Source organism: Mesitornis unicolor, unplaced genomic scaffold, assembly GCF_000695765.1.
Source record: "Mesitornis unicolor isolate BGI_N332 unplaced genomic scaffold, ASM69576v1 scaffold49394, whole genome shotgun sequence".
Lineage (NCBI taxonomy): Eukaryota > Metazoa > Chordata > Aves > Mesitornithiformes > Mesitornithidae > Mesitornis > Mesitornis unicolor.
Genome location: NW_010183076.1, coordinates 1 through 11,848, shown reverse-complemented (window position 1 = coordinate 11,848; position 11,848 = coordinate 1). Strand labels below are relative to the sequence as shown.

At 37.4% G+C, this 11,848-nt stretch overlaps 1 protein-coding gene across 1 annotated transcript; it reads right to left on the bottom strand.

Moving 5' to 3' along the window:
* Positions 1-4: 4 nt before the first annotated feature.
* LOC104540237 (abnormal spindle-like microcephaly-associated protein homolog) lies at positions 5-10,235 on the bottom strand (the record flags this gene model as incomplete). The annotated part of the gene is made up of 14 exons (XM_010183988.1): positions 5-148; positions 237-447; positions 1,325-1,543; positions 2,941-3,007; positions 3,087-3,251; positions 3,350-3,525; positions 4,187-4,317; positions 4,396-4,537; positions 4,703-4,770; positions 4,927-5,172; positions 6,034-6,180; positions 6,935-7,036; positions 8,358-9,711; positions 10,089-10,235. Coding segments are annotated over 14 exons (3,319 nt in total), but the record flags the coding sequence as incomplete, so codon positions are not given.
* Between the last annotated feature and the right edge of the window lie 1,613 nt (positions 10,236-11,848).

The window sequence follows — 11,848 nt, the reverse complement described above, 5'->3', positions numbered from 1 at the left end:
ACTTTCTCATCAGGAATTGTACTTGACATGTCTGAGTGATGAATCATTGCAGGTATTCCACCTAGGTCAGCAACTGCGTTATTGATCAGCTGGAAGTTTTTCCTTTCATTTTCCAAGAGTTCCTTGTATAGGTCTGAAGCAGTTACAGCTTTGCAAAGAGAAAATATTTATCACATCAAATTGTGCATAAGAGAAATAGATTTAACATGATTTTCAGTGCATAAAATAAAACTTACTTTGGTCAAATATTCCTTCTATAACATTTAGAGAAGTATCAGACTCTGAAGAGGAGGAAGAGTTTAGTCCCACTGCATAAGTTCTTGAGCGTTCTACTGTTTGAGTTGTACGTTGGCACACAGCTTCCAAAGGCACATAACATGGATGATAATGATGAATCAAATGACATAATACTCTACCATCTGAGAAACACACTGTGAAATTTTCCACCTGTTAAATAGAATAGAAGTTCCTTCAATTTCTGTTACTGGTTAGTTGGTATAAGCTGAATATAGAATCTGTTATCTTGTACCTTTGAAAGTGACCAAGTGCAAATGTATTTGAACAAAAATATTTATGAAACTGGTGCTTCCTTTGATCTTTCACTGTACAGTGACAAAGCTGTGAGAAACCAGAAACAAATGTATGAATCGCTATACAGTGAATCTCCAAGGGAAACATTTAAGAAGCATAAAAGAAAGCAATCTTTCTAGTTTCCTTTGAGAAACTTCTATAGATACCTTTACACTAGGTATACAGTGCAGAAATAAGCTCTGAATTTGCATCAGTCTTAAGTGCTCTATCTTGTCCTTCAGAAAAAATAGCAGGTGTGACTGTATTTTGACCAGAGACAAGTTTCTGAACAAGGCTTCTCTTCTTGGAAGGAACAAACACGTCCATTCTAAACAAGCATCTTTAAGAGGAAGAATCTCCTTTAGCCCAAACATTAGTTTAATTCTCAAAGTTCCTATAAATGGTGAAAATTTTATGCACAAATACTTGCAGGATGAATGCACATTAAAAAGACTCAAACCTCCCCATATTCCAGCAAAAATGTTATATTTTTAAAAGGCATTTTTATGCCTAAGAATAACTGGAAGGAGATATCCTTCTGCTCAAAATTTCTTTAAAAAGAGAGCTGCAGCTAAAAAAATCACAGAAAGACTGTTTAATCTGATTTGAAATAACTAAGTCCAGAAGGGTATTTAAAACTAATTCCCATTGGCTGCTACTACATATTTTGGTAGTTGAAATGTCCTCTGTAAAGAATAACTATTCTTATGAAAGCAAAGGATATATTTGTTGAAATGTAACCAAAACTATTTACCTTGATATTGTAAAATCCACAAACAGCATTCACCCATGCCATCAGCAGCTTCACATTTTCCTTGTAACACTGAGGTGAGGAGTTGCTACTATTACCTTCTTGTACTCTACAATGTGTTGTAAAAGTCTTGAGAGCACCCAATTGTCTTTTTCTTTTGTGTGCATTCTTTAAAAGCTCAATTTCTTCTTTTAACTGTTCCACATTAAGAAAAACATCCACCTATTAGGGGAAAAAAAATTATTTATGTCAACATCTGTTTAACACATCACACATTGTAGCAGCTAGATGCACAAGCTTTAGATAGGGCACTTTCAAGAGAAATTACTCTCGCTACTTCGCAGTACCTGCCACACTGAATCAGTAGTGGATAATCTGGACTTACTAGCATAGATGGCACTGTCCACTACCAATCTGCTTCAGATAGAAGATAATAAACCCACACTCCCACTGTTCTGTGTTAAACAGTTAATTAATTAGTGAATAGTTAGGAGAAGCAGAGAAGTTCCCTGAAACAGCCTGTGCAATTTCACCATACTTTTAGAGAAAACAATTTCTGAGTCTCATCTGCATTTCTGCTGAGTCCATGTACCACTTCTCCTCACGTAAGGGATTCTGAGAGGACTTGAGCTAGTGATGTGATAGTGTGAGAAGATCTGGAGAACAAGTAGCATGTACACAGGGCTTGGATAAAGCCACTGCTCACTGAAATTATTTATTTAATCAAAAGCAATGCAGCTGTGATACATGCATCAGGAGAACTAACTAGGGGAGGGCAACTACTCAATACTGTAAAAGCAGTTAGCAAAAGAAAATAGTTATATTTGATTTTTATTATGTTCTTCTGGCTCTCTGATAGCTCTGTGGCACTAGTCTTTGAAATTCTTGCTTTAGATATAGTTAATTGTACTTACATTCCTGACTACTTAGTGGTGAAATTCCATGTCAACTTGCACCTTATTTTACCTCTCACATTTTATGTTCTTTCCAACTGGATTTGTCAGTTGGATACTTATAGTCAAAAAGACTATCCAACTCAGTTAACTCTTAAAACAGTCTTAAGAAAACTATTTTTGCTTCCTCTACCATTTTTTTCCAGTGAATTTGAAATGTCATTGCAGTAATGCCTAAGAAATTTTCATTCTTATTTCAATAATGTTTCTCCAAATTGACTGTGGCAGACAAATAGAAAAAAGTAGAAGAGCTATAGCTTCAGAGCTTAGTCTGTAGTTGTCGATTGGTGTAACCTCAAAAACGTCCTTTTCAGAGTTAAGCCTTCCAGCATTTTGAGACCAACGTTATTTTACTTTTAATTATCAATTCTGTTGGCATAGAGCATAAAATAAAAAGTTAAGTTTCCTCCAAAATTTCATATGAATGTATATAAGAAAGAGCACAGATAAAACATTATCTAAACAGTATTGTAAGGGAACAGTTAGCAGATTTCGGTAAAGTTTGCATGACACTTTGAATGTACAAAGCAGATAATTTCATAGTCTAAAGTTCGATTAGTAGAGGCTTTCACAGACAACAAATATTCCTGAGAGACTGGTGTTTTCATTATTCCTCATTTATAACTGGTAAAAAACAAACAAACAAAATAAGTAATTGAATAATACCTGAAAGGCAAAAACAATTTTCCACAGGAGTGCTAATGTTCGTTCTCTGTGTCTATCCACAATATCCCTGGAGTCAATTGAAGTACCTATAAAATAAAACAAGGAATTAGAGCAAGGAATTAGTCCTCTGATGCTCTTAGAATAACCTTGATTTGTAGGTCTTACCATTTTCATCTTTCAAGTTAATTCCTTGCTCTTTAAGGACATTAAGAACAATGTCCACATTATGCATTTTCTGTAGACGACTTAGAGCAGGAACTCTCAGTTGTTTTGAAAGATTCCAGTTTTTGGTGAGAAGTTCCATTGTTCTCCTAAAAGGGAATTTCACAGTATAATGATTTAGCTAAGCTCATAGTGAGTATTATATAAAAGGAAATTAATAGCTCAAAATAATTTTGTATCAACGCACACAAGACGAACGCCACATTGTAAGTCCACAGCCAGATTTGTTACAGCAAAGTCAAATTCATCAAGCGGAGTTTGAACATGACTGACAGGTAGTCCTAAGAAACCAAGATGGCGTGAAAGGTCACCTTCACCACTCAGGAAGTTCCGAGAAAACGCGAGCAGAATGTCTTTGCTAGCCTAAAAGAAAACAAAACAAAATAGAAATATAATCTCAACACTGTAATACTGGTCAAACAGAATACAATTTTCAACCCTTGACCAACAAATTGTATTCCATATTTCCTTGCCTAATTCTTAAAATGGTAATTTTTAAAACTTTATTTTTAGCCCATTCACACAGCTTTAATTTTTCATCCTACCTGGCTACCACATTATTGAAAGCACCACCAACTCAGGAATACTTTTTCCTCAGTCTGTCTTTCTAGATAGTACAAACCCAAGAGAAGTGATTTTATTTGAGCATAACCTGTTTGTTAACCAAAGCCTTTGTATGACAGATGTTGCATAGTAAGATAACAGAAAAACCCAAACTGACTTGCAGTTTAAGATCAGCTGCAGTATGCTAGAGCTATATTTTGAAGTAAAACAGAAGCTTAGCTTTAGAGAGAGAAGCCAGGTAACACAAGATAGCGGAGTCCTTCCTACAGGATCAACACCTCAACATTTTCTTGGCAATGCCTTTACACAACTGTGAAATGATGTGTTGAGAATGTTCATGTAAAAAACTGCTTAGCCAAGACTTGTTAAAAGTACATAGTTGGATTTATTAAAAAAAAATTAAAAATTACATTGAGTCTTAAGACAATCTTGAAGGGAGACATCAAATCACATCTCTTACCTTGAACTCGGCATCTTTACAAAAGAGACAAGGGTCATGGTCAATCATTCTGGACTGTTTGGCACTATCCAGAAAACAAACTAACAACAGCAACTTTTTCAGTGTGAATTTTGACAAAGCTTCTTCATGACCTAAAAAGATAGAACTTTTTAAGTGATAGTTCAAAAATTAAGTGCTAAAAATAACCTTTTTTTGGAAGTAGCAGTTACCTTCTCGGTAAAGGTGAGGCACAGTGGGATGTCTGTATTCAGCTGCAATGTCAGGGTTCCAAAGCAAGCGATTAAGGATAAATACTGCTAAACCCGTAACATCGCTGTTACTCTCCAAAGCTATCAGTTCTCCATAAATAGTCTAATATGAAAGGAGGGAAAAAAGAAGGACCATTAAAAATTACCTTAAAAACTATGAGGGTTTTTTTTAATAACACACATTACTGAAATTCTGAAACATACCCTACTAAAAAAAAAGGTAGATGTCATTTAAACTTTGATTATAGACCATAAATTCTGCACTCACCTCCAGACCGATACGCAGCCACAAAGGGTTGTAAGATAAAAGCCAGTTAAGGACTTTCTGCCTCTCTCCTGCAAAAGAGCACCTTGTAATATTACACCAAGCAGACACTTCATGTTATAGCAAAATTTTCTATCAACTGACATTAGATTAAATCAATTTAGCATGTGAATACTCCTTATTCCACTTACAAGAAAGGAGAGGATGCAAAGTTTTAGTATGCTTACCCAAATCTTTCCAGAGGTGTCTGTCTCTACGAACAAGCAAACGTCTAGTTTCAATCTCAAGTTCCAGCTTTTTAATAGCTTTAACCATTGTTTCAGAGGTGAACAAATGGCAAGCATCACGTCGTAACTTATTCAGCTTACGATGAGCCGTATAAGCTTTGAGAGATGCTTCATCTTTCGTTGGTGCTTTAGGAACACTGGTTTTATGATGGTTCTCTCCTCCCAAGATAAGAGCAGCTGCATTTACTGTTTAAACACACACAAGAAGTATACATTTAGATATCAAATAAAGGTAGCTTTGCACACCTAATTTTTTTTTTTTTCCTCTCTAAGTTCACATTTTGTTATATTTCCTTCGGACTGATGATTTTATCCCTCAGGAAGCTTATCAGCTGTTGCACCCAACACACATAGTCAGCAACATGAGTATTAGTCATACATTTAATATAACAACATTATTTCATAAGTGAGCAGTGCTAGAAGTTCAGTTTTAAGATCAATTGTATCATCTTCAACATTTTAGAATGAGGAAAAAGTATGTTACCATCATTTTAGTAAAGTAACAGCTACAATGTTTTTCAGCAGACGGGGATTCTCCACTCAACACCTGCTGAGGAGTGCTACAGCTACACGTTCCAGTGTGTATTTCTTGCTGTAGAGCTCACTCCCCATTCAGGTGTGTGGTATACTGTGCTTGGCATAAGCAAGTGTGCCATCCACACTCACCACAATGAGAAAATATGACTCTGAAAAGGGTTAGATAGTTGTAAAATTCTGCTGGGATGGCCAGTACCATCTCCAATGTGATAACTACTTTTCGTTTAGCATATTCCATGTTTTCTAGCATAACTGCAACTGAAACACATTCCCAAGTATTTGGTTTATGATTACCACAGTTTCAAGTCAAAGGCTGAAAAGGGAAACAAGGGTGATATGTAAAACTTAAAAACCAAAAATTGACTCTTACCTAAGTGCTTAACGTTACACACACTAAAGTGACAAGCTGGGACTAGTGTTAAGCTAGTACTGCTGTTCATTAATATTAATAAAATACTTTATATAATAATTAAGAACATTGAAAGAAAGTGAAAATTCTCGTACTCTTACCTTGCGAGGTGTTTGTTTTTACACTGAAGTCATCAGGGGTAAGTACAAAATTTAACCACCAGGTGAAACCTCGTTGCTGCTTCTCCTTCCAGCGTTCATCATAAAACATGTTTTTAGCAGCAAAAGGCATTGGGTGCCTAGGGATGACTTAAACAAAAATCCCAAAAGTCAGTCTCTGCAGATGTTGAAGTGTTTGATAACTAACATACATTTCATTGTGGAAAGGATTAACATTTGACACTCCACTTAGCAGAATAGCAAATAGCAGAAAAAAAGGGGCTTGGCAGAATCTTCAGTGACTTGCAGATCAACCACCGTTAAATCAATTTCATCCACAAAATAGGGATGAAGTTATTAAGCACTAGAACAAAGACCAGATTTCTAGAACTCAGGCCATTTGCAATGCACATCTTGAGGCAAAACCAAGTTGAGCTGGATTACATCCAGAAAGAACCATTTTATAAATGTATTTTTCTGATCAGATCAACTTAGTATTATTAGTTCTGCAAAACTAGTATCATTTGGTAAGAAGTTCTCTCTTCTTAGGTATTCTGTTATTGTATTAACATGTTATCAGACATGAAGAGGCATTTCACTGATAACCATCAGCCTGCTGAGAATATATCTGTAATGCAACTTTTATACTTGCAGGCAAAACCAGAGGAAAGTAACATTTACCTTCAGCTGGCCACGTGTTGGAACCAATTTTCTCATGAACAGTCAAAACAGAACATGAAAGGTTACATCTATTTTTCTACTAGATACTGATTCATTGTAGGTACAATCTTCTATTTCATCTCAACGCTAACCAGTTGGGTCTCACGAATCCCCAGCAGTACAGTAATTGTGACCTTCAGTTCAGTGTATACTGTTTAGTAAAACACCTGGTTAGGCTGCCTACCTGTTTTCAGCGGTTTCACAAACGTCAGGAAAGACTGGGCCAACCCAGGGATGAGTTTTCCACTTCTGTTGGGAGTTTTAGATGCTTTCTGAAGTGAAGAACCTAGCATTAACACAAACAGCAACAACAATTATGCCAGTGAAAGTTAACGTATTAAGGTTCATATCACTTACAAAGCATGGAACTAGAGTAATTCCCCACTAATCCATAAAAAAATACCAATAATCTCCTGTTGAAGGAAAAAGTTATGCAAATCAGTTTGACTACAATTAAAAGGGAAAAATAGTTAAGAGTATCACAGAATCACAGAATATTAGGACTTGAAAGGGATCTCAAAAGCTCATCCAGTCCAACCCCCCTGCCAGAGCAGGATCACCTAGACTAGGTCACACAGGAACACATTCAGGTGGGTTTTGAATGTCTCCAGAGAAGGAGACTCCACAACCTCTCTGGGCAGCCTGTTCCAGTGCTCTGCAGCCCTTACATTACAGTAAAAAAGTTTTTTTCTCATGTTCAGATTGAGCCTCCTATGCTCCAGCTTGCACCCATTGCCCTGTCACTGGCTGTCACTGAGAAGAGCCTGGCTCCTTCCTCCTGACACTCGCCCTTTACAAATTTATAAACATTAATGAGGTCATCCCTCAGTCTCCTCTTCTCCAAGCTAAAGAGACCCAGCTCCCTCAGCCGCTCCTCATAAGGGAGAAGCTCCACTCCCTCAGTCATCTTTGTGGCTCTGCACCAGACTCTTTCAAGCAGTTCCCTGTCCTTCTTGAACAGAGGGGCCCAGAACTGGACACAATATTGCAAATGTGGTCTCACCAGGGCAGAGCAGAGAGGCAGGAGAACCTCTCTCGAACTTCTAACTACAGGTACCGACATTCATTCTTTTTGTATTCCGGAACATATTTGGGAACAGAACATTCAGAAAACCCAAAATACAAGAAGTCAACTTCTGATCTTTAAGTAACAAAGTGTTGGCAAACTACAAAGCCAGAAAGATCTCCACAAGGCAACAACTTATAGACAGTAAAAAGCAAGCAGAGTCAATGAGACTTGGGAACTACATGACATCAGCAAAGGGGTACTTGCAATGGTAAGTGTACACATGACAAATCTTGTGCAGTTAAGTTTCTAGTAAATTTGAATTACACAACAAGGGCTTTGATTGAGAACTGTCAGATACTTTTCCTGTTACTGTCATTAACAAGATTTACAAAAGAATAAAGTAACTTTGAAGCCAAATACAGAACCAAAATTCTGACCTAGTTTTCACATTTTTAAAATGCAGATAAAATTGCAAAGGCCCACATTTGAGAGATATGAAATATTCCTGACTCTTGCTAGGCAGTTCAGTTTGTTATACAAAAACTTAATGACCAAATGCATCTTTCAGAAAGCGGTAAATGAAGGAAATACTGCTCACCAGCTTTCTTTCTCTGCCCTGCTCTCTCTCGGTTTGTGGGTTTGAAGCCTGGCAGTCTCATAGTATGTGTTTTACTGTCCACACTAGCTGTACAAGTTCTTTTTCTTTCCACTTCTTCCACATACACCGGAGCTGTAACTTTATTTTCTACATATATTTCACTTTTCCTCTTAAGACACAAAGAAGTTGATCCAGTAGAAGACGACGAATTTACTTTGTCACTGTGACACTTACTTTCAGCTGAAATGGGGCCTATAACTGGAAGCTGTTTAGATATTTCTGCTTTTGTATGTACAGGCACCACATTAGCACTTTCAATTATTGCTTTACTAAGGCATTTTTTAGATTTTGGCTGGCAGGTTTCCGTTCTTTTTTCTTCAGTGACACCACTCTTAGTTTTTATGACAGTGGCAGAAAGAACTGGGCGCTTTTTTGGTTGCTCTCTCCGAGAATTGCGAGTCTGAAGTTCCTCTGTAGAATAAAAATTGAAGTGATTTTCTTTGGGCTTGTCATTATGAAGTACCTGTGATTCTACATTATGCATCTCAAAGACTTCATTTAAGTTCTGTTCTATACGAACGTGTGTTTTTGTCTCTACGTCTCCTTTTTTTTTCCATTTTGAGGGTAGGAACTTCTTCACAACATAAGTCTCTGTAGCAGATGATATTAAAGCTGCCTCAAGTTCAGGAGTCTTTGATTGGTGATCTGACAAGCTGTTTTTCACAAACTGATCAGGTGACAGAATTGGAACAGGTTGCTCAGTTGTATTTATATCCACTTGATAACTGTTATTTACAAAAGAATCGGGACTTAAAATTCTCCTTGTACTTAAAACAGGTACAGATGCCAAGTGTTCTGGGGTACAAACTGGCGAGAGCGTACAATTAAGAGTTACGTCATTGTTTGAAATTGGCAGTTGTGCTAATCCAGTAGAACTGTACATGACTTCAGATTTTAACTCATTGTGCTCATTAACAAATTTCTTGACATTATAGCTGTCTATTTCAGGCAATAACTTCTCATTTACAGTGGCAGCAATATCCAAGAATGTAGTAGATCTTCTCATTGCAAGTGGCGTGCAAACAGTATTATGAAGTTCCTCTAGTATTGGTGCAATAGGCGATACAGGCAACTTATTTTCTGAGTCAACAAGAGAGTTATTTCCTGGGGACATACTATTTTGCATTGTGTTCTGATTTTCACATGGCTGAAGTGGGCTTCTAAGTCTATCCACCTGCTGGGAGACTTCAAATGTTTTATTAACATCTTTAACATTTGAATTACTTTTCCTAATTTTTACTGAAGCAGATGTTTCTGAAGAGTTTTTCTTTTTTATAGTATCCCAAAGACTCCTCTGAAAAAAGAACCATAAATAAAAGTTAGCATGCGGACTTTCTAAATACTTTTATGTGTAAAAGTGAATATTACCAGTGCATTCATTCAAAGCCTAAAAATACTATAAAAAGAACACGTAGTCCAAAATTCACCGTGAGTTATTTCCAGGCTTGAAAACAGATTTTTGGTCATGTTTTAATTTTATTCTCTAAGCTGTAATGCACTAGCATCTACTTTCCAACTCAACTGAAAAAATTTGAAGACAATGGGCATTCTCACAGGCAGAATAATTTAATCGATTTTTAATTCTCCTTCACTAAATTTTCTACTAATAAAGACAATAACTGTGTTAGTTATGCCAAAGTAATAGAACAAAGACACATAATAAACACGCACCTTTTTTTTCTTCAGAGGCTGCTCAGCAGCACCCAGGAGCACAGCTTGATGCTTTACAATGCCATTAATAACGAAAGTTACCAGTTCTCTGACTTTCCCTTCTTCTGTGGGTGTCCATGTTACAGCAACAAAGATTGTTTGTCCTGTCTATTGGAGAAAAAGAAATGTTTGATATTTAGCACTTAGGTACACTTACATAACATCAAAGGTAAAGTCATCAAATATAAGGAAAAGCGGCATATAGAAGCAACATGAAATGATAAATAATTGTTAAATGTTTTTTCCTCTGACATGTAAATTTAAGCAACTTCTGTCAGACAATGTTGTCTTACTAAAAGGCCATATATCTCTTAATGAAACTATAATGGAAAGCTAGAAAGAACACTTATAACACATAGCAGAAAGGACAAGATTTGAGTAAAGGTGAGTAAAAGACATTACATAATTTTTTGCACATACTAACCAAATAAATCCTCTAAGATAATTTTGAAAGAATTACGGTTGGACTAAAAATCAGAGATTAATTTTTAGGACCTCAGCTGAATCTAAATACAGGTGTAAATTGTTTTTAGTCAAACAACCTGCAGTGATGAGATTTGACACACAAGTTCAGTGAATAAAAATGGAAACACTGCAAATGAACAAGGAAGTTGTGGAGCTGTCTATGATCTATGTAAAGATTCTTCATGCATCTTGACCTCTACTGAATCATTTCGGTGCTCCGTTGATACCAATACTAACAGACCAAAGAATAAACCTCAGCCAAAATTGAAAAGAAAGTGTGGAAAAAACCAATCCGTCGAGCATTTGAATTCAAGTTCATTTCCTTGGGCAGATGCACTTAAGGAAAACACACAAATAAATTCAATGTGTGCTTATACAGTAAAGCTGGTCAGGAACAGTTAGCAGCCATTAATTAGGCAAGGAATTACAGGAAGTTGCTATTCAAACACTTCATAGTGACAGTCCAGCCTGTTTTTATAAGCACGTTGTTGCAAGAGATCTCCAGAGAGGTTTTTCCTCTCTCATAAAGACTCACAAAGAGTCCAGATAACCATAGACACACGTTTGTCTAAACTGCCCTTTTAAAACTCGGCACTGATTGAATAAACCATAGTTTGTATTTCCTTGGGAATCATACTTATTCCCAGATTAAGCTTGCTTTGATCGCTATTGCATAATTAACTAACATGCAGAACAGTGAACTCTTCATAACAAGCTCCATCAGCTTTTCTCCTAAACATACGTCCTCCAACTTTCTGAGAGATCACCGTTTAAACACCTCTCATTCTTCTGTCTCTGTCTTTAACACCACATTCTCAGAGAACAATTAATTTTTTTCACTACAGAAAAAAAACAATAAAAAGAAACAAGACCAAACAAATAAAAAAGCCAACAGCCCCCGCTGAGGCAGGACTGACTGCCTTCGTAGCCTATGACAGCCCCCAGAGGTCCACCCCCGCCAGCTTCAGTTGTCACCCTCTAATGCGAGCCGCGGGGCGGGCACACAGCACCCCCACACAGCGGGGTGCAGCTTTCGGGACACCGGCGACCTCACAGCGCGGCACTGCCCCCCCAGGTGACCCATGACATTTCCCGGCTCAGGATTACGCTGCAAACCGTTCACACTCCTCTCGCCGGCGGAGGGGCTTTCTCTGCCGTCGAAAAGCGAGCGGCTCAAGCGGGAGCAGCGCGGACCCCGCTTTGCCTCCAGCCCCTGGAGCTGCCCAGTACTCCCGCTCACACAGCACAGCTCGGGG